Source organism: Bombus terrestris, chromosome 6 (genome assembly GCF_910591885.1).
Source record: "Bombus terrestris chromosome 6, iyBomTerr1.2, whole genome shotgun sequence".
Lineage (NCBI taxonomy): Eukaryota > Metazoa > Arthropoda > Insecta > Hymenoptera > Apidae > Bombus > Bombus terrestris.
In genome coordinates this window covers 11,712,265-11,739,956 of record NC_063274.1, presented here as the reverse complement: position 1 = coordinate 11,739,956, position 27,692 = coordinate 11,712,265, and the positions used below count along the sequence as shown (strand labels likewise).

General features: G+C 36.6%; 1 protein-coding gene and 2 long non-coding RNA genes across 5 annotated transcripts in view; 1 reads left to right on the top strand and 2 right to left on the bottom strand.

The window, feature by feature from the left end:
• LOC100643889 (probable serine/threonine-protein kinase dyrk2) overlaps window positions 1–27,692 on the bottom strand; it is a 263,981-nt gene that overhangs the window by 43,713 nt on the left and 192,576 nt on the right. For all 3 annotated transcript variants that reach the window (XM_012309528.3, XM_012309525.3, XM_012309527.3), the window contains one exon: window positions 7,942–8,097. In XM_012309528.3, the coding sequence (XP_012164918.2) occupies window positions 7,942–8,097 (156 nt within the window). The remainder of the gene's footprint in view (window positions 1–7,941; window positions 8,098–27,692) is intronic.
• LOC110119353 lies at window positions 2,178–4,331 on the top strand. The gene is made up of 3 exons (XR_002307766.2): window positions 2,178–3,810; window positions 3,896–4,200; window positions 4,277–4,331. It is a non-coding gene; the product is annotated as an uncharacterized LOC110119353 (long non-coding RNA).
• Window positions 26,948–27,613, bottom strand: LOC125385257. The gene is made up of 2 exons (XR_007224330.1): window positions 27,493–27,613; window positions 26,948–27,430 (listed from the first exon to the last, which is right to left on the bottom strand). It is a non-coding gene; the product is annotated as an uncharacterized LOC125385257 (long non-coding RNA).

The following is a 27,692-nucleotide window of genomic DNA, read 5'->3' as shown; positions in this document are numbered from 1 at the left end:
ACTCGCGAAGAACTTTGCCTTTTTATATTCATAAAACAGATAGAAATCTTGTAATAGCTCAACTATTTGACTAGAAAATACACTTGCCAGGTGTATGAATATTTATCAGAGACCTATAGGTTCTTCTTCATTTTAGAAAGTTCCTCAAATGAGCTTTCTAGTACTTGACGTATTTTATGTTTAAAATTATACTTTATTATAATAGAAAGTCGCAAAGAGCTGTTACATGCCGTCTGATACACTTTATTTTATATATTTTTCATTTTAATGAACAAACAAACAAGACAACCCGATGTACCCAGCATGTACTTTATTACCACTTTTTGTATAACGAAGAAAGATTAACGCGACTCTATGGGGATTTTTTTCTAAAGATATAAACAACAGAAAGTTTTCTAATGTCATCAAAGTTTTTAGTTCCTAGTTGCTTTCATCTTTATTCATGGTACTCTAATAACCTCTGCACTTTAACAGCCTAACTTTCAACACTGTCCCCTGACTAATGGGCACCTCGTACCTCGTGCGAATTGCCTTTTTTCTACAATTTAACGTCGTTAAATTGTTCTTAAACTTCGTTAACTGCTTTCCAAGTCATAAACTTAATCGTTTAGTAACAGCAAAACTATTTCGTTCTACGGAAATTTGCTTATTTGTGTGCACAATGTTTTTAAAAGTATCGCATTATTATTAATAGTATTTAATGGTATTAGTGATATCGCGTGATTCAAAATAACTCACTATACAATATCTAATATAATTTTACAATAAACCAGCTATTTGAAAATAATTCTTTCATCCCTTGTTACTACGTGTACGTTGTTAACACATCGTCGTGTGAGTCAACTCAATTTGAATTTTACTAATTCACAAAGAAATTCTATATGATAAGATTTTTAAACTTTGCCACAATGCAAATACGATAAAATTGTTGTTTCAAAATTCAGAAATCTCATATCGAAACTTTTCCAAGATTTAATACGATATTGCGATATAACGATCGTCATTTGAAAATATCTTTCCATCGTCTATCAATATTCATTCGTATTGCTTTTACGTAACACTGCGTAGGTTAAAACAACTCGGAAACCGCGGTGCAAAGGTTAAACGAGACGATGGGCATCGTTGTCGAAAAATTTCCGTCGCAGTTAGGATTTACCGGTGCGCTGAATTGGCCGGCATTATGTTACTTTTCCTTAGGATCGTTAACATCGGGCCCGCTCCGCAGGTAGCATATTTATGCTATCGCGAAATCCGAGATACAATGCCAGCCGATCGAGTTACACTGCCTGCGCCACCACGTTTATGGTTTATGCAAAGCCTTCTTATGCTTGCATGACGCTCGTGACACACTGCGTAAAACACAAGTCTATTAAGGCGACGTCTCTCCAGTGTACATATTTCACCGTATACTTACATTCCTTGTTAGCGTACAATAAAAAGTTTCACCGTGGTAAAAACGTTTAGTGACTCTGTATCGATGGTAGGATTAGAAGAAAAAGAAACATCTCGTTCGATGATCCTGTCATTTCTACCCATTATGGTAAATGGGCAAGGTGACTTGGTGAATGTAAAAAAAATGAAATCGTCTGGTTTTTGTGCAATTGTTCAGCAGTTTGTGAAAGTAAATATTCGAGTAAGTTTTTGCCTATTGCTGACACAAATATTATTATGGTAGTACGTTTTTCAATCCTGTCTTTTGTTATTATTCGTTTTATTTCGGTAAAATATCCTTTTGCAATGAACAACACGGGTGTCTTTTAACACATCCTAATGTAATAAATTATGAAATCAAGTACATAATCTATAATCATATATCACAGATGGTATCAATAGTTCATAGTGTTTTTAGTAAAGATACCTTGTATGATAAGAGGTTTAAGATTGGAAGGTTCTTAAAACTTTTGTTGATATCTTAGATTCTAGTGAACAGATTTTCTTAAATATTCTACTGCCTAACGAATTTGTTTTCTATTTGCATAAGGGTATCTCGCATACCTCTTCTTGCGAAAGCTGGTTGTTAAAGCAAAATTATTAAGCTAATTTAGCAATTATACCAATTACCATCAATTCAATGGACATTCGAAGTCAAGAATGAGATACCTCGTAACCTAGCCTCGGCGTTCTATTTACTAAGCATTGTATCTTATGATAAATAGGTACCTAGAATCGAAAGAAAAGCTGTAATCTGCAACTTTCATTTCAAAATTATTTCAACGTAGATCCAAAACCAATTAGACGAATTAACAAATATTCAAATTTTTTCACACGATATACCGTACTATTGGGTTGGCAACTAAGTGATTGCGAATTTTGTCAACACCTATCTAATGAAAAAATCCGCAACTACTTAGTTGCCAATATAAACCTCTTAATAATCTTAACAACAATCTTGAAATATCAAAAATTCAACAAAATAAATATATAGCTACACCATTATCCAATAATATCAAGTCAGTTAAGATTAGCTAGACTCACATAAACTACTAGAAATAATCTATTAGAACATCCTTGATTAAATGCTACTGTTTGCACAAGAACGTTAATCAGATTCAGCATCGTTAAAAAAAATTACTTCTATCGATTCTATCGAGACGATTAATTTCCCTCGCCTTGACATCGATATTTCATCGAATCTCTATCAGGAATCAAGCTCTATCGATTATACCGCTCGTTGGAAAAAGCAAGATATAAATTCAGCTGTTTCGATCGACGTCGAAGTATTAACTTTTATTATCGGTGACGTATTCTTTATTTGGGGACAGTCATTTCTTCTTGTTTATGTTTCATTATCGTTTAAACGTTACCGATATAAAAATTATCCGGTGTTACACGTAATAGCGGCAATAAAATCCGATATTCCAGGTATTGCAAGCGATACTCGCCAAACAATCGTTCGCTGACACGCCGAATAAGCCATTCTTCATTGCATAATACGCTCCTTGTCGCTGAGAATGAGCGCCGATGCACTTCTACAGCTGGTTGACGGATTTCGAAACCCGGATAAAAATTCTTCAATGACTCATTGATTCAAGCTAATCGCGTATTAAACCACGATTGACCGTGCTCCTTACTTCTTTCATTAAGTAAGAAACGTTAAACCTCTATAACGATATATAACTTGCAAGTTACGTAATCACGTACCTACGTATTTTAAATCTCTTGATATACGTAGTTACAATAGTGACGTGCCATTATCTTTTAAAACAATTGGGCTCGTAACAAATACAGTAGTTGTCAAATTTTTCCATACTTTAAATAATAATACCTTGACTTATTATTGAATGAAAATGAAACAGTTTTATAAAAGCTTTGGTCACGAGGTTGCAATTTCATGGTTTAATTGGGCATGATTTTTCTGCATATAATTACCGCTACGCTTATAGGAATTATGTAAGATGATGAATATTTTGTTTAAAAATATTGAAGATGAAAGAAGCTAGAGAATCATTTAGCTTGCCCGAAGAAAGGGTCGTTTTTGTCCTAAGCTATGATTGAATATGAAAAGTATGTACACGTGATAGAGGTTCGTTGCGTTGAAATGAACCAAGTAAAACAGAAAAGAAATCTGTTTTTTAATTCATAACATCACGGTCCATGCTTCGCAAAACATCGAACTGTGTCCATCTAACTGCACTCAGTGGTACGTAGAAAGTGCATAAATATGTATGTCAATTCCGCTTACAAAACTGCTGATCCTTGACCAACACGGTTCTATCGGTAAAAGCGGAGTTCCCTTGAAAAATGCAGCTTTTCCTAATTGGTACAACCTTACGGAGAACGTGCAAACCAACTGCAAATACTCTTACGAACGTAAGTAACCTGTTATTTTACCTCGAGAAACAAAATATCTTTGCTCGTTTACATAAGTACGATCTAACTACACGGTCACGAATAGACAAAAGAGAATCGCATGACGGATCAGTCCGACATCTCAAGGAGACAACTTTCCGATTAGTCCCTCTCCGTCGTCGACGTAATCTGCTCAATCTGCGGTGGGCAACGTGCGGTCTTATCATCGTTACGCCACACAGTTCTCCGTGCTAAGGAAAATTGTACGTGAATGACACGATGGATTTCGAGGAAAAAGCAAATACGCTACTAATGACTCGACTAGATATACTCGTTGATCGAGAAATCATAATTTCACTTGACCGATAATACGATTATTAAGCGTATGGATTTTCTTCGCCATAGTTTTCTGTGTGTATATCGCGATTGTTTATTTTATTCAATGTCTTGTGTGTACATTTTTTAATATTTTCCGCGTGATGTATAGGCATTCGTTACCTGCTACTATATGGTATGCTCGTTTCCTTGGAGAGATAACAAAGGTAAAAAGTTTCACATCTTCAGTCTTCATGGATACAAATATATAATATGATCAAATATATATACATTTACTATATATTACTCTTTTTAATGCACACTAAAATAAACTAATCAACGGGAAAACTTAAAACAATAATCGGAATGAATACACTATTATGCTCTTATTCACACGAGTATCAATTCACGACTGCTTAAAATTTAGTAATCCTTATCTCTCATAGATACTAATGTACTCGATATATGTGACGCCATCGGATATGTTTGTCTTATTACCCATATACTTAATTGTTCTATGGATTTGAAGCGAATAAAATGTATACATATAAATTACAAAGGAAAGATTCTTATTTTATTTTAATTCCAAGAAATACTTATTTAACGTAGATATAGTTTTCTAAAATTTTCTAAATTCCAAACATCGATAAATTGTACTAGTAATTATTAGTAGTTATTATATTATTAATGGATTGTTAGCGTAATAACGGTAATAAATCAGAAACAAGCCGCAGTTACCTAATCCGCCAACATCCTATTCCAATACGTTCCTTATTAATTTTTCTGTTACGAATCAGTTTCTCTATTTCTCTTTATGATCGAAAAAGACAAAGAGAGGAAGAGTGGAAGAGGGAAGCAATATATACACGGAACACTAAGGCTTTCGCGTAGCAGTTGCGCAAGCCGCGAAACAATTAGATGTAAATCCCGGCAATGGACTTTCTAAATTCACGTATGAATTAGTCCGAGGGCCTCGATTAAACCGCACACTTCGAGTTCCCTGGCTGGATGTTTACCTACGTAACATATGCAACTCTCTCTCTCTCTCTCTCTCTCTCTCTCTCTCTCTCTCTCTCTCTACGTCTTACTTTGTTTGTTTAATTTAAATAGACAATTGAAATAGACAAAGGAAAGCAAGAAAATTTTTGAAATTAGAAACGATTGAATTAATTGCAATTAATTAAGCCGTGTCTTACGATATAATTAAACGTACAAATTTCTAATTTCTAATTTGAATTTCTGATTAATTAAAAATTGATTTCATTATGCTTCATTATGGAGTAAAATTTTCGTGATCGAAACGTATTATAAAGTATCAAAGCATGAAGATTTTGTGCGTGATTATCTATTAACGTTTCCTTTTACCCGAATTTAACGTAGAATTCAGACTCTAGATAACCGATACATTATTAACGTTTTATCGAACTAAGTTACTTTGTATCTAGATAACCGATATTCCACTGTACGTATGAAATGCGTGTTATTTCTGATAAACATTGCAACACCTAACAAAGTGATCGAGATAAAGCAGACAATGCAGGTGTAATACAAATAACTCGAAATATTAATCCGAAAATATAATAATAGGATTATCGAAGTAGATACGCGTAACGCCACCTTGTTCGTATCACGATGGAAACGACATAGCGAGATCGTGAATTAAAGTATTAAAACAGTGATATCGTTTGATGTAGCCGCGAACCATCTTGAACCTCGAATTGTGAAAATTCGATTGTGAATTGCTATTTGAAATTTTACACTACAACAGACAGATGTGTTTTGTACGATCATATGTTTTTTCAAGCCTTCCAAATTATCAGTCAGTTTTCCAAATTGTATAATCCAGAAAGAAATTTGTTAAACGTACTACATATACGGAAATAAGTACACATAATTTAAATAGATTTGATATCGTCGGTCCTAAACGATACTCGAGCTTCTTATCTTCTCTACGTGTTTCAAATTAGTGCGCCGGGTTTTCGAAACATGATAAACTTCAACGCCTGACTGATTTTATGATCATAAAAAATCCCGATGCTTTCTTCCTGTTAGAATCTGTTTCTATTTTTAAGCAGCTACGTATTCCAACTGTGATACGATAAACGCCGTGTATTTACACAATTGTAAGGTCATGGCGAATTAATAAAAAAACGAAAGTCGAGAAACATTCACAAAAACACTTTACTATTCACAAGCAGTGTAACACTAAACCAGTGAAAGCACTAGACCGCAAAAAACGAAAAGCAACGGAACTTAATAAAGCGTAAGAACGAAGAAGAAAGAGAAAGAAAAAAAAGTAAAAAGAGGGAGAAAAATCGAAGAAACACGATAACACTGAGTGAGACGGAGGTAGAGAGCTGCAAGTGGCAAACGACGGTGTCGCATGTGCCTCTGCAGATAAGAGTCTGCAGTCGTCGGACTGGCGTGTCTCTGCGCTTAAAAATTATGCTGCGCGATAGGAGGCGGCAGCGTGCGTCGCGTCAGCTTCGGTTGCGCAACTTGCGCCACGCAACGAAATTCGATCATTTTTGCCGCATAACGCTGCGGCGAACAGAGACAAAAAAGAGAAGAGGAAGAGGGATGAAGACACAGAAGGGGAGAGAGGCAGAACATTAAAGGTGACAAATGGCGGTGACATGGCACAATTGAAGCGACGCCGGAGATGCTGGAAACCATAGCTCTCCACGCGAGGTCACCAGAAGAAGTAATCGCTAGCGACGCGCGACCTGGAGGAGGATTAGTCGATCGAACCGAATGAAATATCGCGAGGAAGTAGGCTGAATCAGAAAACGACCGAGGATGCACGTGAATTACAGAGACGGCAAGAACTACGTACTTTTGCTATTAACCCTTTCACACTCGATATTTTAACAAGTTATTGATTGATTAAATAATAAATATTTTTTTTTACGGTAAAATTGGTCATAAATGTCAGCGTACCGTGTCTTCTTTTAAAAACTACCCAAAGAAATGTGTTTCTAAGGTTAATGATTAATAAATATTTTTAGAAAATTTTTAGCCATAGACTTTAGTGCTTTATGTGTTCCTTGAAAAACTATCCAACAAGAAACCCGCTCCTATCGTTCATAATCGATAAGGAGCAATTTTTCTCGCAGGTTAAAATAGAGTTCGATCTTGAAAGGGTTGGACTCGTTTCAATCTTTCATTCTTGTCATTCCTTCTAGCGTGTAAGCGTGAAAATAACTGCAAATGCTACTTAATAACAAAACGTGGCCGTCGACATAAGGAGTTAAGCCTCGTTTCGGCATCGATGTTGAAACTGACGTTATTAATAAGATGAGATCGATCGAAAGTTGTCGAACTTCTGGTTCGTTCCAGTTTTTTACGGCGGACGGTCGAAGTCAAGGCGAGTTACTCGATTTCGTGCATGGCAACGAAGGGTAATTATTTTTATACGTGTCACCTTGTGCCACCGAATATTGTTGAATGGCTGAATGCAAAAGGCGGGACTTTTAAGAAGAAACTGTGTCATGAAAAAAAAAGCTATTTAGAACGAAATTCGTGCGACGATTTCGAGTGATTCTTCTATTATCGGATTGTTCAGAAAATTCGCAGCAAAATTTAACATTAGAAATACCAGTTTCTGATTCTTCGCGTAATAATTTCGTAAATTTTCATCGATGTATTTTGGGAATTTTGGATGATTCTTTATAAAGTGTACAGATAAAAGTTGACTTCTTGTCATTAATAACAAGTAGTTGAAATCAGAGACTAGACGAGTCCTACATCTGATTCAATCAGAGATGTACTAAAATATGATGACACAAAAATATTGCTGCATCTGTCGACCAAATATTAGTTGATCTGTTGACTTACCTCTTGAGATACGGAATTATTCTTGTTCCGGCTGGTGTTGGATGTATTATTAATGGAGGAGAGCGTAGTGAGGGTTGCAGTGCCGACACCGCCGACCGTCTTTCCGCTGACCTTGGTACCAGCACCACCGACATCTTTGTGCAGCGTTCCAGGACTCTGAAATGAAATATCGACGCGCGTTAGAACAATGCTTGGGGCAAACGTATTTTTCTCTCTCTTTTTTTTCTGTTGGTTCTCTATGATAATGAGGTTGGAACCCGTCGACGTTGCATCTCTGATAAAATACGAGGTCGAGGAAAAATTAACGAGCGCCGCTCTTTTGAGAGAAAGCGTTACTTATTGGTCAAATATTGAAACGATACTTTAGCAGAGTTGTTCTTTCGCATATTTTCTGCATGTTGGATAAGAATTAAACAGTTTATTCATTTGTATGTTTTATCAAATTTGCTGTTATTCTTTATATGTATATGTATATAATAAAATGGTGAAAACTATACGCATATATATTTAATAAAATAGAAATATAATAATAATCTAACTTTGTCTCTTTGAAATGTAACTCTTACTTTCCTCTTTATACGACTTTCCTGTGACAACTTTCGGCTCTTCAGTGATTCACACTGGCTTCTCTCTCCTCTTAATTATCTACGTGCGTATATAGCGATCATAACATAAATTCTTACCACGTGCACGCTATATTCTCCTAATCACTCATCACTCGCTACCGATTATTACTCTGGCATAAACATTCGCTCGGTTCTCAACCATTTATTATTCACATGAATTCTTCTTTCCATCACAGTAGCCATAATGGAAGATCTCGAAAGATTCAACACTTTTGCTGGGCTATTCGAATTTAAATTATATTTTCGATACCAGTACATATAAGAAATCTATATAGTAAACATAGAATACATAAACAGAACAATTTTGCAAACTTGAACACTCATTTTAGGTCTACCATTGAAATTATAAAGTCGACAGATAATTAAAAAAAGGTACCAATATCCATATATACAGTTTTAATAATCTTCACTACGATGTTTTATACCAATATATTACAACATGGAAAAATATCTTGCCAGAATATACATATAAATACCATTAACACTAGAATTACCGACAGTTAGGGCAAAACTATTTCTACCAAAACCAGTCAAGATAACTGATCTTTTTTTTTTTTTTTTTTTTTTTTTTTTTTTTTTTTTTTTTTTTTTTTTAAATAAGTAATATCTTTTATTAAAAAATTGTTATTAAAAATATGAAATTCCATGTAATGTAATACATTTATAAAATTGTAGAACCAGTCATTTTGACTGGTGTGGTAGTTCTAATATTAAGTAAAAAATATTCTTAGAATCCACACGCGAAATTTGTTCAATATATGAAATTTTGTGTAAAATGTGTGTGTTCACTCGTCAAACCTTCTGCATCCTCATCTGCATTTTATTCTACCCAATTACTCCGTGAAAAGTTTCAAACCCTTTCCTTTCCTACACCTCGAAATCTTCATCGTTTCATTTTTGATTTTTTACCGTATGCGAAACGGTTTCATTCGCTAGATGAAAACTCGCCGTGACATTTACATTAAACCTCACAGCGAGGAGAGATCCACGTTCGCTCTCTGTCAATTAACGCGCGCGTATTTCATGTGAACGTTGTTGCTGGGCCGGTCGAGCGAGCTTATTTCTGTTAATTAAGGGCCCGCAGCCACTTCTAATTTATGTATCGTCTCATTTGAGCCTTGTCACGGTATTCCAAACCGATTTAGCAATAGGAGACAAAGAGATGACGTGGATGTACGTTCGAAACGTAAGGAAACGTGATTCTCTGTTATCTTGGTATGACTCTTAGATGGAAGGTTGATAGAACGATAAGCGTGGAATAATACAAACAGGACGATAGAAGGCCAGTTAACTACTGTTACCATCCCAGACTAATGTTATCGTTTAATTGTTTACCATTGAAACGATTATCCATGAAAGGAGACTCTGCCTCAGACTCGGTGCATGGTGTGATGAAAGAGCGAATCGGTCTTCACTCGATCGTTGATTAGATATTTCTTATCTTTTTCTTGGTGAGTGGGAAATACTACACTACCACGTTATGAAGGAAGGAAATATCCATTCCTAATCTTTAATTAAATGATTTGTTAATCGTCTTTTTTCATAAATCTTTTATGATTCACAGATAATCAAAACCTAGGTGAGAACTGTAGGTCTAGGAAAGTTACTCTAATTGTGAATCATCTGAATCAAAATTTGAGTTTTTTAACAAAATATCATATTTTATTGGTATTTTGCAGTAGATCAAGGGCAAATTAAATAGAGAGAAGATTATAGCAGTAAAAGCAAGCAAATGGAACGTTTCAATGAAGTATTGTTTCCACGGTGACTGAACCAGCTTTCCACGCGGCGTTTCGCTAAACGAACTTAGGCGCGTCCGGAAGTAACGGAGCAGTGACATTAGTTCGATGTACCTGCGTTTCATTATCAATGTCGAATCGTGTAGTGACCTTGTGGTACTCGAGTGTACGGGTCAACGCACGTTACAAGAGGATGTGTATATTTACAATGACAAGTGGCATTGTTGTTCGCGTACTTTTTAAAGCTATGCGTGAGCTGGAACAACGTGTGTCCTATCGTTTTCACAACTTCCAGTTCCATTGACAGCGAAAATTTTCTGCATTGTTTTTCTAGAAACTTGGTGTCAGATACAGAGATGTTCCTCTGTGAAAATCCAACTCACTAAAAACATCATTTCACATATCTAAACTTTATAAAACAATGTATGTACATACATGCAATGAAGCATCAAATCAGACTGAAAACGGTAACAAAACGTAACCAAAAATGTAACCAACGTCCACGCCAAATATGTAGCTCTCTTTTCGCTCCTCGCTACTGACAAACGTAAAGACAAAAAAAAAAAAAGAGGAAAAAAGAAATGGGATATCGAAAACAAAGAAACGATTTGAGGGAGATAGTTCTGCGACGATGAACGGAGACATTACTCGACCGATGACTGCACCCGATGAAAGTCATCAAGAGTCCCCTTTAATGACCTCCAATCGATGTTCCTGCTCCGACAAACCTTCGCGAATTGCTTTCACGAGCCATTGTTCCTCGGACCAGCCCGTGATTATGCTGTTCAATTAAAAAAGGAAAAAGAAAGAAAAAGAACATTTTACTCGATGTCTCAGCCCTCCTAACTGTACCGTCTTAATTATGGAAGGAATAACGAGTCGCGTTTGTTTTCTGCGACGCATCCGAGCGACGTCAACCGATTCAGACATGTTTTATGTAAACCGCAAGGCTACGCGCGTTGACCTTTCTTCAGGATGGCATTATGCAACTCTTGCGTCGCGTGAAACACTAATTTGCATTTTTCCATTATTACGTCGATACCACCTGCTGCAGCTATTAACAACCATACTACAGGATGTACATTTTTCTTCTTTTTTCTTATTCCTTTTGCCTCTTGTTGTGAAGGATCGAGTGCTTCTTTCGTTTCGTAATATATATCTTATTCTCACAGTTATGGGCTGTGAAGTAAGGTCTATAATTGCCTTTGGAAGTGCGTCGATGATTTACTCTCCCAAAGCTTTAGATATAATGACAGTTACATAGTGTGAGAATTTGGTATTTCAGTTTTATAGTTGGAGGAATTTTTATAATTGAAAAACATTTTTCATTGACGTCATAATATTTCAGAAAAATATTGATGGATGTATGCAAAAGTGATGCAGCGAGGAGATTATTTTAGGTAACGTCAAGAGAGATCATGTGTGATATTAGATCGAAGTGAAGTTAAATTGAACGCCAGATCGCCATAACTAGTTTTAAATTAGATGCGGGTAGGCTTTGTTCTTTTATTTGCACTATTATTCGGTTGAATTATATTCTATCAAGCAAATTGAAGGTTTCATTGCACTAAGAATAATATCATGTAAAAATCTGACAAAAGCAAGAAACCATTGAGAGAAATTTAATCGAATCATCGTAGGTAGCATTGAAGTAAATTGAACCACGTCGTAAGAGAATCAAGCTGAGCTTGAATGAATCACAAAGGAATCGCCGCAGATCTGATTATCACTTCAAACAACTGAATCGAATGCAGTTAAATCTCGAAAAATATCAAGCGGTGATTGATCCAATTCTGCACACGTCAAAAGTCGAATTTAATGTTCGAAATCGAATTCGCATACCAACTACTGACGAGACGAACGCGATTAAGTAAAAGAGAAATCGTGAAACTATCACTGAAAAGATAAAATATAACTTTCTCAATCAGGCACAAACATTTTTTAAATAGGAAAGTTACATATTGATATACTTATATATTACTTGTTTGTTACTAGAAATTCTGATTTTTCTTCTTCTAAATGAGTAAAATTCGGGTTAGAAGAAGCGAACGAACAATCAGAGAGAAATTTTTTCAGCTACACGGCTTATCCCTTCACGGGATGAAAAACAACTTTCTCATACGGGTTTCAACCTATGCGTCCGATCGAAAGCAATAATTTCTTTGTATCGTGAAACCGCTAGAAGCTGCAAGTAGACCATAAAGGAATTCAATCTCTTCGAGAGATCCTTTCAAGCAGATGAGCGTATACACGCTGGTCAGTCGTTGAACGGAGGCGAAAGAGTCGTAACGTAAGATACACGATGTGTATATATAGTGAAAACTGGACCGAAAAGAAAGGGAAGAAAAGAGAAAGGGAGAAAGAAGAAAAAAAAAGTAAAAAAGAAAGGGTAGGATGCTAAAACCGTAGCTGGCGCTACCTTGCAACCCTATCATTAGCTCGGAGAAGGGTCGTACCTTAATCTCCGATGGCTCTCACGTTTTTCCATTTTTCTTGGGACACCTGGCCGCACGCGCAACGCGCGATAGCAGGTGATCAGATTCGCCTTGTTGGTATACAAGGTGCGCTCTGAAACTTTCCAAGTTTCTCACAATCGTGAATATGTTCCTTTCGAGTCAGTGATCCAGAAAAGAACCGTACCATGTGATTTGGCAAACGTTTATTTTTAGCAAAGGATTCTTTGTTGCACCTGGAGTATTGATTCTTTAAAATCAAAAGGCTCCTTTGTGCGAATGTTAAGGCTGTATTATCGAAATGAAAGATCCCATTATACGCAAAGAATGTTGTTTCAATTCAAAGTCATTTAAATTGTAGGAATAGTAGGAATATATTTTATTACGCTTAAAGATCTGATCTATATTTAACCTGACCGAGTTGATATTTATTGCTTTCTAGCGTTGTTCGAAATTTACAAAACGTGAATTTAATTTCATCAAAACATCAGAGAAGACATCGTTCAAAATCAATTGACCATTAAACGCGTTGGGAAGAAGAAAATAATGCTACTACTGAGCAATAATCTCTGGAAATACATCATTTTTATATACCCGTACAATCCTCTGAACCAATCTTATAATACCATATTATAATAGCATAGTTTATAACACTATAAACGCTTACAAAAGACTTTTATCCAGAACCCATATACACTTCGTTTAAACCGTGCACTTGAGCTCATAAAATATACATAATCTCACCTAAAGAAAACATTAATCCTCCCTTTCTCCCATTAATTGGAACCGAGTCTATGGTTCCACATTTTACCATATTACCTGCCGACACACGCCGAGAGTATCTTCTCAAATAAGTGAACGTGGCGTATCAAATAAACGTACGATAATAAATTTATCAAACGGTGCGCGGCTAGGTGATTTAAATCGTGGAATTTTTTCGGCACACCATGTACGGTGTTCCGATCGAGAGCACACCGGTTCCACAGCTTTTGCACGCACACAGGTTACGCACACATGAACTCGGCTCCGAAGAAGAGAATCCAGAGAGAGAGACAGAGAGAGCTCGTGGATACGTGAACATGCAGAGAGCAAGAATCCCTTCGAGACACGTGCAAGATAGCAGATGTATCTCGTCTCAACACCTGCCAACTCGCACAGGTACAAAGACTAGAGGTTTAGGACAGCTGCAGCTGGCCTCTCCACGTTGTTCTCGTAAAGAAAAACAACTTTTTCCGAGATAACAATTCTTCTTCGCTAAAAAGAGCCATTATTTTCGTTGCGGAACCATGCGCATTACGTAGGTGGACCGATAAAACGAGGTCCAAAACTGCTTTCCTCTTAATTGAAACGAACTGGCTACCATTTTCTCACTTTTTCAAGATACGTACGTATGTTGAAATATTTGGAAATCTTCGAGTTTCTTACCTTTTAATCCCGTTATGTGTCTATGTGATTCGAAGTGAAAATTTTATTCCGGTCGATAGTATTCAAATATACAAAGTGTTTAAATATTCAGTGTAATCCTATTGAATATCTACGTGACCCGAGATGAATACTGTATTTCGATGGATAAAAAATATTCCATATTTGATGGTATTCAAATATTCCATTTTAGTATTCAATATTATACTTCCCTTTAAAAAAATAAAATCTAATTCCCTAAAAATAAAATCTTTCGAAATTTTAAAAGAAAGAAACGTCTCTGTGAAGGGTTACAAAGAAAAATCTAAAATTACCGATAAACGTGAACATCGAACACGATGATTAAATCTTCTAAGAAACTAAAGCATTTTAATGACGGAGTCTGACGATTCCATATTAAAATCGGAGATAAGATTATTGAACGATTGAGTAGATCGATGAATGTCCAGGTCATCGGAAACATAGTTTCCACGAAATCAAGAGACTCTACTTCTCACACCATCACCAGATCGGTAAACGAAAAAGGAGCTTTAATAACCTGAATGTATCGTGAATTTATGAAAAAAGTAATCTGCATTGGTTGCTATGTGGTCAAGTGTTCATATAGCTGTAAACGACCCTCGTCACGATCTTTTTAAGACATTTTTTCATAAATTCACTTTTTCTTTTGTCAAAATTATTCTGCTGATGAACAAACAAAATTGTGATTTTGATATAACCACTACAGTATCAAACTGATAATCACATGAAATGGTTGAAGCGTTATCAGATATTACTAAGGATAATAAACTCCGTTTCCTAAGAATTTTTAAACTTTGCAACCAATGTATCTGATTAATAATTTTAGATAAATTACACAGTTAATTAATTTAATTTCTGCGTATAGATAAATGAACATAAAAATACAGCTAAGAGAATGCACGATACACTTTTTGCATAAGGAGAATACTCTTGAAGAAGTCAGATATTAAATAAATCGACATAAAACAAAATAATTAAACGAAAAATAAAGACGCGTATAAGTAGACTGCAGGCTTCTTCTGAAATGTTAAAGGTGCAAGAATGTACGCAATATGTAACAATATACAAAATTATATTACAAGATATAAATTCTAACTATTATATTAATAGAATACATTTTCGAATTGTATCTATAAAAATATAAATTTACTTAAATATCCTCAGTCTATACACAAGATTTATGAGAATCTAACAGGTTTTGATCACCATCGCAACGAGGTATATAAACGACATTTCGTTAACTCAAACGTTAAAATTCATTCTAATTCCACAAGCCGGTTCGCCAGTCACTGCGATGGAATTCTCGCTGTATTTTTATATTCTCCACACTCTCGCGCTTTTAACCAGCGCAGCGTGCATTGGAAATTGCTATGTAACTATCAAAGAATACACTTGGACTCGAACACGACCAACACTTGGTAAACGACGTATCTGGAGAAGATTCCGCTTTCAGATCCGTCTGTGCGAATCTATCGAAGGAAATGTATGTATGAAATATGTATATATGTGGTAAGTTGCCGATAGCATATGTAAAAACAGGTGTTTTTCATCCGAGTAAAAGCGACTTGTAATCTTGTGCACATGAAGATACCCCCCGTGGTCAATGTATTATATCGTTCCGCGGAACACAGGATATTACAAGAAGTAATTCCGCCTTTCTCGGCGGAATTAATTGTGATAATGTTGAAACTCCCATGGCAAACTATGACTACCGATTAGAACGAAATCGAGCATATTTGTCATGGAATGTAAATTAGGAAGGGAATTTCGCATATTCTATTATTTGTATTTGTAGAATGAGAAGGTTTTCTTTTAATCCTAGAACCATATATGTTTACCGACCTTTAAATGTCTCTCCAAATATATTACAACAATTACTTAAAATAGAACGATATAATAACAAAATAAATAAATATACGTAATCGTATTTAACTCTTAATAGAGGCGAACGTTAACATTGCCAAAAAAGAATTTGCATACTTTTAATAATTGTAAAAATAATTAGAACTCTGAAATCAATTACACATAAACGATACTACCAACTATTATGAAATTGCAGTGTACATATAGAAGAACAATCTTGTAATCATCTGGGATATGGCAAATACGAATTCAAGTTTCTCATTAATAATTTCTCTAAATAATAATGTGATATGATTTCTAAAATTACAGTACGTGCAAGAATTATCTTGCAACCACCCATTTGGAATATAAAAATTACGAATATAAGTTTCTAATGTGTTAACAAGGCGATAAGTTGCTTGAAACAGCGAGGATCGTGCTTTCCTCTTGTTGACCTCCGTGAGACCGACTTATCATCAACGATTGCCTTACTTTTACTGGTGGGAAAGGCGCCAGGGCCCACCCGTAGGCCTGAGAAGCGCGTAAGTTATTGTCTTGTGACTCTTAAAATGTTTATACGTGCGTTCGTTTATCTCTCGCGCAAAAATACACCTTATAGCTATGTACATATGTACCTTAAAAGCTGGTTTATTGGATCGTTAAAGTGTTAAAGGATAGGTGTTGCTTGTATGGCGGATGGGAATGAAGCTGTGAAATTGGATGGAAAAGAGTTTCGGAGAGGTTGGATCGAAACGAATCGTGTTATGAAGAAATCTAGTCGGTTGAATCGAATCGCGAGGAAACTGGGTTAAGGTACTCGAGTTGAAAACAATTTAAATTGAACAAAATAGAATAGGCGTAACGGGACTATTTATAGGGAAAATAATCGTGCTTAGTTAAAAAGACCGTAACATTGCGTTTTGTATTGAATCAATTACGACTTTCCTACTGCTTTGTAATTTTTCAAAATTTATTTTTGTTAAAACCATTATAAAATTGATTCCGATTGAATCTGTGACGAAGCAGTTAAGTACCGTTGGAATAAATCAGACGGATGAAAAATATTTCTACATAAATAAATTGAGTTTATGTCGAAAAGAGCAAGATTGCGTCTGGTTGGCTCAATAATAGAGTAATTGAACGTCGGCGAGATAAAGTAGAATGAAAACCATTCTGGACACGGATGTCAAAAATGTTGCATCTATTCAAGTTGGACGTATATACAGGACGTAGATCCAAATTTAGTGATTCAGGTCGTCGAGACATCCGGTTGGAGCTTTAGAACGAATCGAGTTAAGAAGAAATGAATCGGAACGAATTTAGATCCTGAAGATGTATGGCTATATATGCGTGCTTTGTATTCATAGTTTTAGGTACCTGGTTCGTGATGGAATCTATCATTCATGTAGCAGACTCTCAGAATTTCAAACTGAACTCGATGAAAACAACCGACATTATTCGAACCGTTGATTTTCCATTATACAAACTCTCTTCTCCATTTGTAACTTTTTTTTACGCTTTTATAACTCATAAAGAGGAATCATAAATTTAAAATCGAAACGTTCTTCTTAAAAAGTTTTCCTTCACCATTATTACAATATCAATGTTAATTTCAAACAATTACATTCAATACCAATTTTTTATACTACTGCTACACGAGAGGAAACTAGCCATTTTATAAATGATAAATATTTATTTTGAAATTATTTAAATTTTTCTCAACTTTGACTCAACAACTATTATACATAACATCCATTTTTTTACAATAATGCTACATGAAAGAAGACTACAAATTTTACGCATGATGAATATATTTGCTTCTGAATTATTTCAATTTGTTTATCTTTCCGAAGATTTGTCTGTAAAATTGCTATTTTCGACGTATATTTTTCTACTCGAGGTTTTTACGGAATCGAGACACGATTCACCGAGTATATCATAAGTGGTCCGTGAAATAGATGTACACTAGACTCTGGAACGCAAGAAAGAATCGTAAGTTCTCGGATCGAGGCCAACAGTTGTCAATTGTCTTGCTGGCCGACGCACCAGAATGCAGAACGCGCACAACTCGACTAATGACAACGGTGATACGCACATCATTAATTATACATACGTCCGGTTAACACGCAACATCTTCCAACGATTCAGCAGAAATCTTAATTATTCTTACTAAATCGGCAAGTAATGTTTTAGAATGGTAGGCATACCATCAGCAAACAACTAACGATGATTCAGATCAAATTTTTCTGATGACTAATATTGAACCGATTCAAGCTATTATCATTTTTTAAAGGTACGTTATCATCTATTGTTAGTTGGCCGTAAACAATTCAAAGAATTCCTTATACTACAATCAAAAAATACGTTAGGAATTCGACATACTGTAATCGTACATTTATTATCAAACCTGTAAAATACAACAATATGTAATAATACAATCTCTGATTATAAAATATATAAGATTCGATTGTCGGGAACATCATAACTTATCGAATTACTTTGTATTATTTTACATAAGAAATACCGTGTAAAAAGGACTTTGAAAAATAAATTAATAAAATAGAATGATATCATGATCTAGCAGATTGCTATATAAAATGTTATATCGAACATACTTTATACAAAGAAAAAAAACTTTGGAGAATAAACGAATAAAATTTGTATGCTAACCAAACACACGTTGGAATTAATTTCTACACATTGATGGATTATCAATTTCTTGAAAGCGAGTAAAAGTTCTTCGCATCCTCTGCGTTTGTGGTTTTCTAGCAGTACGTTCGCCAGACACTGACGCAAGTGCACGACGAAGGATTTCCTAGTCGGGACGTTTTCACAAGTATCAATTAGCCGGTGGTCATTGATCGGTGAAACCGCTTCTGGTATTAGCAACAGACGGTTAAATCTTAACCCATTTCAAAGCGTTGCAACATGGTATGGCTCGTCCGGTTGCTGCGAAAAATTCTTCACATTTTTTCTGGGGCCAGCACACGTGACCAATTAGCGCTCGAGAAACGTGTACGTGCTTCGATTCGGTAACTGATTCGGAAAGGTCGATGAGGAAAGAAGGAGAATTTATCGATCGAGTTTGATTGATGACGAACTTTGTTCAAGTAAACAGATTTTATGCAGTTTAGTAGATCTAAATGCAAAAGTTTGAAAGTTTTCTAACGTTTATTTTATTTATCAAATAAAATAGATAATTCGGTAAAATGATAATAGAACAGGTATTAAATTTGAATATAAACTTTTTAATTTTGTTCACGTCGTCGTTTGATTTTCTGATTTAATAATCAAGGATGAGAAACAGAGCGTTGTACAGAGTAGCACTTTAAGTTTCAAAAGGCCCTGGGCTCTTGGCGTACAAGAAACTTGTTGAAATACTCTCATCTCTGTAACAGGGTGGTAAAAGTGATATATTATCATCTAAAACACACATATACCTTCTTCTATTACGTTCAAATGACTGCAGTATACCCGATACATATATCTTTTTTATTATCTCTATTATCAAATAAATAATTTCCGTATGAAATATTTCATAACACACAGCATCATCGTCCATAGAACATGGTATCGAAAACTATCGAATTTCTTGCTGGCAATTTCGTAGAATCCAAACTAGAATACCTGATTAAGAAGTCGCAAAACCGCTACCTTCTTGGATCCTTCAAACCGGCTACTAAAAACCTTCACGAAGAAACCTACCTAAACTCAGTAAGGAAACTACTTACACGGTATCGAAGTGCTTAAAACCATTTCACTCGAGGATCGACCAGCTTTCAAATAAAAAAGAAGAAGAAAACATGGGAGAAAAAAGGAAAAAAGAAAACGGAAGTGGAGCACGATTCGTCTCGGTCGAAAAACAGGAGCTCGTTTATCTGTTCTTCAGTAACACGCAGGAAAGAAGATGGTGGACGAGTATTTTCGCAATATGCCAGCGCCCTCTTCGCAAAAAACGTCAACCGGTATTACCTTTTTGCTCGGGCGGCCGCGATTTTTGCGTAAGTTAATTGCACGCCGTGCACGCGGCACGCAACGATGCTCCTCTCTTTCGTTCCGTTGAAACTGGTCTCCGAAAGAGAGAGGATCGACCGACAATGGTATCGATGGAGCGTGACCGATTAAAGAGAAGAACAGTTTTTGATCGCGTACCCAATGGAGGCGATGCGCAAAAGGACACTTCAGTTCGAGTATTCGTTTACTCAACTTTTATCGTACGTACACTATAGAAAGAGCATCAGTTCGTACGCGTGAAAATTATACATTTTTAGCAATCATTCTCTGAGATTAAGTACATTCTATGTTCTTATATACGAGGATCTGAGAAATCAAATTGATCAACTTCATCTTTTGTAAATTTCTAATTGCAGTAGCCAAGCAGGTGATTAATGTTGATTTTTCGACAAACAGACGATTTCATACATTTTTCTGACGATATCAACACTTTCACGTCCAGTGCCAACGTGTTGCTAAGTGCAAGTCGGCTCTCTACAGTGTGCGAACTTGAAATTTTCCTACCAAAAGACGCAGGTTACTTGGTTAAACTTATTAGTAAATTTATGCGGACAGCAAAGTGTTAAAATATTGAAAAATGCAAAATATCGCATGTTTTAACAATTTGACATCCTTTGGTTTGTGACTAAAAGTTAGGACCATATGTAGACCATACAAAAGTGAAACCATACAATAATATAAATATCGTTATCTCACGTATTTTATACGTATCGTTGTTAAGATAAATTTATATAGCGACGCGAAAGTAAAGAAATCAGCAAAAATACGCTTATCGTGTAATTCTCCTGTAATCTTAAATTACAAGAAAAATTCGAACATGAGGCGCAGGAGGCTGGAGGAGCGCACGCTGGATTCAGGCGAAAAAGGGAACGTGGAAGGGCTTGTCCTTCGTCTCTGGCGAGGGTAACGCGGCGAGAACGCGTAGTACATAGATGATAAGTATACAGTAGTATGCACGCAGAGAGAACGTAGCGCGTCGTTTGGCCGCTTTGACTGGCGAGCGCACGCACCAGAAGGAAAAAAAGGGGCTGTGCTGAAGAGGCGACGTCTGTTGCGGCCAAAGGACAGGGAGGAGTAGTCAAGTGTTTGCTTGCCAGGCGAATTATTTTATTGCTGACTGGTGAAAGGCTATGTCGAACCGACTTTAAACCCCTTTTGCCTTTCGTCGAGTGCCACATTTGTTTCGTGCCGAGAAAAGCAGCGACTGGACTGCGAGAAATCCTATCAGTGGAGCGTATGTACTGTGACAGGAGACGTTTGCAAGGTTTGGGTATGTTTTGTAATGTTCTTACAAATTTGTCTGGCTATTTTGAGCGTATAAGGACAATGAGAATTTCATGTACAATCTGGCAGTGTTTTTGGTCACAGAATATTACATCTGGCTATTATTAATATTCAACTAGTATGTAACAGGATGTTCTAATGTTATTTCTAATACGAATATAATGGGAACATAAACGATTTGTAAACGTGATGGAAACGTAAACGATTTATTTAAGAAAAACATCTATAAAAAGTGAAATAAATAGGTAGGTTTATGGGAAACAAGTTATTTCAATACGAGAAGATATACATAATGATATTATTATACTACTTTTCCTGTATTAGGATGCAAAATAATCGGAAGTTAGCATCTGACTAATACTCATTCTACATTATACGTAAGAGCCAGTCAAGTCATTACTTCATGCGAAAAACGTCAAACGTATCACATTCATAAAAAAACAATAACTCTTTTGAATCACTCGAAACACGAACGAGACTATTAACTTATTATCAATTGCAACACCAATAGCTATTTCAAGAAGTACGATTCACGCTACTGTAACCGAACATTTATTAGACGTCTCTTGCTGTTTCCAATTCGCGTGCGTTTCGCTCGCATGTACATAACCATACACTATAGACGTTTCGAGGAGCGAAGAAAAATACAGATCACACGAACATTATAGAATTAAATAATTAAATTGCATAAATGGTCGATGCGAAATACGAACGCAACGAAACGTATTAGGCGCACGAATGGCATTCTCATGAAAGTGTTTGCGAGATGATCCGATTTGTCGCCCAAAGCGAAGAGAAACCTGCTCTGCCGGCTGTTATTAATCGGAAATTATGTATTTCATTTGTTCGACGTTTATTGGTCTGTTAATAAATAGCAGTTTGATAACATTCGTTGTTATCAATCGTGAAACCCATAATTCGATACTTTAATACTACGAGGTTACTTGCTTTCCATCATATGATCATTCAGAGTAACATATTATCGTTTGAAATAACTTCATCGTATCCCTGGGTGCGTAAGCCTTCTCATTTCCGAAAATTATGACCAGTAAAACTTTATCACCGCCGTGAATGTCGTCATCAAGTATTACACGCGTGAAATCGAAACGCATTTCGTCTGTGAATTCAGACACTCGACCAACCCTCTGATGGCGAGATGGAGTATTATTTGGCACGTGAGTCGAGCACAGAAAACAATGAAATCTAGTAGGGGGGACGACGATATTGAAATAAGGGGATGGGATTTCCCTTTTAAAATTTACTCCAGTTTGAATCTGAAGCATCTCCAAGATGTATGAGTAATGCGCTACTCGTGCCCCTTGTTCCGTGTTGATTAAAAAAGAAAAATCAACTCAGTTCAATCGTACGATTTGAAATTACTTCGTTCGAGATAATTAAATATCTCGCTATTCACAACTTACAAAACTACGCATTACGATATTATGATAGCACAAGCAATATGCAATAAGGAAACAATCTAATTTCCAGATCGACTTTTCCTCCCCTATATAAAAGGAAACCGTAACACTTCGTGGTGTACCGGTTGACATTGTTATCATTACCGCTTCTGCGTAAATGGAAGTTGAGATCGAACTCTCTAATCAAGTATACAGTGTGAGAAGAAAAAAAATCAAGAAAGCGCGTTAACGGATTGGAAAACCGGACGAGTGATGCTCAATGGACGAGCAACGAGTTTGAGAAGATCCGTCATTGCTTTCGAAAATTTCTCCCTTTTTCCTCGAGGCGACTAGCGGAGACCCCTTTTACAATTATCCAAGTCTCAGGGAAGCTACGAGAGACGGCCCTGATGGCCTGTAAACACACAAGTGAAACAGAACTTTCACGGCCACGGGCTCGACCTGGTCACTTCGTTTCAGGTGTACACAGACTACATACATATATAGTACATACGAGGTCGAGCAAAAAATGAAGCAGAAACAGCTACAGTTGTCCCGGCCTGGTCTCCGTGAGAGCGGAATCGACGGACAAAAAGGGAACAGGTTATCGAATTAAAGCGATGCTGATCCCGAGACAGGTAATTTCTATCCCCAGGCCATAGCAGGATAATATTCGGAACCAACGGTACACGCCCCGAGCAAACGTTCGTCTGTTCGATATCTTCTATTTTCGATCTACCATGGATTCCGATCGAAGCTATATATATTCTAAACATATAGTGAACGTCTCTATTCGCGATAAAAAAAAAATAGCGGATATTATTTGTTTATAGACGCGTCTTCCTACTATAGTACGTATACCCGGGAGAAAAAAAATGCTGTACTACGCAATAAGATCGTTTTCGTTTACTCGCGAACTCGGATGGATCACGTTACACTCTACGCTTTACAAACGTTACGGTTTCGAAGATGTTTGCGATAGCATCCAGGCCGCGCGACGAGCGCTCACTTTTTTAACACACTCGAATGGCTTTCCAGTTAGATAATAAAAAGCAACGCGCGTTTATCGATTTACGGGAAACGTTGTTCAACCAGGAACAATGTATCACAATGTATTCACAAAATTGCACGATTATAGGTTACGGTGAAATAAGTTAAAAAAAAATATGGCAATAAAACGTGCAAAGTGATTCCACATCGTTGCTTCCTCGTTTCTTTTAACCCATACGTGTATTTTGTACGAGGATCTTATCGCGCGTCACTCAGTGTGTGCAATTACAACACAATGACTGTATTCTATGCAATATCGAGCAGTTATCGTGCTTTCCGTCGTGGATCAATTTATTTATCTGCCGGTGGGAAATAGCGATGGAGAACTCTCAAGATTGCAGATGAAAGAAACCGCCTGAGGCATATCTGTGTAGACTCTGCACGTGCATGCACGTGTATCCCCGCGGTCGTTCAATTTTTCGTCACTTTCGAGTTTATCGCGCTTCTATTTCCCACATACACGAACCGTGTCTCTTTCTCCTTTCCCTCCTGCAGCAGTGACAGTGAATTAAAAGCAACGCTTCGCACGCTGGTGTCCGCTTATATTTAGAGCGTGGATGCACGAGAAAACGCGAGAGGCTACTTCTAGGAACGGAGTCACGTTGCTTACACCGTTACACGATATCAATAGTCGTGCTGTTATCCGATAATGAAAGTTATTACTCTTGCGTATCGATAAAGATGACTTACTACTCTTACACTTTTGCTTCAAACGATAGTGTAAGTAATTAATATGTAAAACGAACACCCGTTTTCTCGGTAGAAATATTTTTTTCCCGTGAAAATCAGGTGAACATTTTTGAGAATAAGAAACGAAGACAATCGGCTTTGTCTGCTCTACGGAAATACATCGAATGATATCGTACTTGTAGATACGACATAAAGACGTACCTCGAGTATTTGTAAATAAATAGGTATTTCGAAGAATAATTAATGTCATGTCCGGTGACCCTCTACATAAACCGGAATCCATCCTTCAGTCAAGACTAGGCACTAGCTGTGCAAATATAATTTGTCGGACCGCTATAATTCCAAGAAACTGTCATAAGACTAAACATTTTATGTTACTGTTAAGGCCCTCAATTACTACAAAACGTCATTCAAGTTGGGACGTTTCTTAGTGTTACTATTCAATCAGATAAGAAATGGGAAAAGCAGGTTTTTCCTATGTTCAACGGTTATTTCCACTCATCACTAGTTTGTCACCAAACTTCACTGATTTTTCATCCTTAGATCAGTCACCATCTCTTGACTGGTTTTCCGTTCACTGATCAGTCATCAGTTTAACTTATTACTTACACTTTGCTGAGAATACATCTACATGCACCACGCGTAACTAAATACCTATATCTACAAAGTTGTTGGAATAAAGTGTATATTGTAACCTGTTAATTCGGTGTTATAATCAATTAACCACTCCTATTATCTTAATCGAAATAGGGGATCGACTGACTCGTGGCGTCGATTATCAAATCGTAACGGGAATTTACGACTCTCATTGGCGCGCTCCTTCGCGATCGCGTCTCCCCGCAAAGCGGTCGAACAATTAAATTCGATGTGGTTATTTTTTATGAGAGGTAATAATTTGTCAGTTTTCACAGTAAACGATAATACTTGGCACGATTAAAATTTCCAATAATTACAACAAACCACGATAATAATTTTAAGCATCTTCTTTATAACGTGTTTCTTCTCACATCCCTTTCAGTACTCTCTTGCATGTTAGTCTACAGTACACTGTTAAGGTGTACTTTATCGAAGTATGACAAACAACACGGTTGACACTTTTCCCGGTACGGCAACGTGTTTTGCGTCGTAAACGCGCGACCATTGTCCGTTTGTCAATACGAGGTACCGTATGTGCACCAGTGCGATCAGCCTGCGCTTTCGTTATACAAATGTGTGCACTGGCGAACGTATATGGTTGCCTTCTCGCGACTTGCATATAATACAATCACACAATACGACAATGCCGACCGAAGATTCATTTTCTTCTAACAAATAGAAAATTCATATGACCATACGTTTTAACATATCTATTGTATTTCGTTCAATCTGCTCCTAAGAATAAACGCCTCTCGTAACCAAAAATAATTTAGACCTTCACGCCTCTGAAAACATTACAATGATGCACTGTGTGCATCATCAGCGGAACTGTGTTCGTCGCGATACGCCTAGCTTGTGCCGTTTACACACACATATTTATGGATACTCGGGCGTGCACATGTATTATAAGTAGACAAGCGTGAGACTCCTGGACAGACGCCTCCCAGCTCGTGTATACATCTGCATTCGCGTCGAATGAGGTTAACGTTAATGAGGCACAAACATCTCCAGACACCGTAGTCAGACCTTCCCTTTTATTCACCCTGTCATGTGCCCTCGCGGCTATACCACGCGTGCAGCACACCACCAGGGAGTGAATTTTTTTTTCAAGCAGACCATTCGTCCGTTCCACTCGATCAACGAACTACAGTGTGGTCAACGCACGCGACTTTACGAGGAAACAGCCGGTTCCGATACACAAAAAGTTTCGCGAGATTCTAGAAACATACTTTACGGTTTTACATAGATTGATACACGAAAGTATTTGAACAATTAGTATAGAAAACTTTTGTGCACGTATTTTATATATAAATTTCATTTATATTGTGTTGTGGTATACGAAAGTTATAATTATATTGGTAAAATTTGAAATCCATGGGAAAATGTATATAGAAGTTACAAAATATTTACTTCAAACGAATACATATTCCAATTGAATCTCATTGAACATTAAGATTTATTAATGTAATGGATATTGGACTGTTATCAAACACTTTCGTGAGGTACTATATGTTGAAAATATTCCTATTGTTTTCGTTAAGAATACCATCGGAATAGCGAATGATAAGAATCATCCTAACCTTCAAATATAAATATCCTTCCGTGTAAAAAGCATTCGACTCGAAGATCGAAAGCTATCATATCGAATGCAAGATATAATAAATCATTGTGTAGGGATAATTAATATTACTTCAAAAGCTTTCACTATATAGCGAAGAGAAATTGAGAGAAGATTCGCGGGTGATTCGAAAGGATCCATTAAACTTCATGAGATGAACAAAAGCGCCTCCTACCATGCTGTCGACACAAAAGGCGGTAAAAAACATTCGATGTATACATATATGGATGCGGTTTATTAAGATAAAAAAATAATTTTTCAGGAAATTTGAATTACAAAATTTTCAGTAAAAGGTTATTAATTATTCGACTATACAACATTGGAAGTACTTCATTTCTTTTACAATGTGGATTGTAGGTTAATGTCCTACTTTCAATTGTCATTTCATATTGATCTTGTCAAATAACGTATTTTTGTTGGGTAATTATGACATTTACATCTTAGTGAACCATCCACTGCTAAATTTAAGTTTTGAAAATATCTCAAAAGTTTCATTTCACTCCTTTAGAAAACCGATGATATGCTACATTTTAGTGTATATACATACATACACACACTAGGTAAAAGTCTTTTGAATCGCATCTTCTTTCCGAAGGCCATATATCATCGTCTTGGGTCACCAACAAACACACGATATACACCGCATGCCCGCGTACCGTTATGTTCGTTCTAGAGGTTGGTCCTTATCAAACGCACGCTATTGCACAACGAGATGTACTTAAACTACAGAGACCAGATGTGATATCGAGAAGTACTTACTCCGTACAAGGACTTCAGCTTCACGTGATTAAGGGCGGGCACGTCCACCATGGAACATTTTAGTAGAATAGTAGTAGTTTGGCTAGGCATCTTCCTGCAAGTGTCTGTTCACTTGTCACGTGTAACAAAACTGGCGGCACGACACTACCGTGGGAAACGTTCATTGGTGTCCGCGACTATGATCTATCGATATCGTCTTA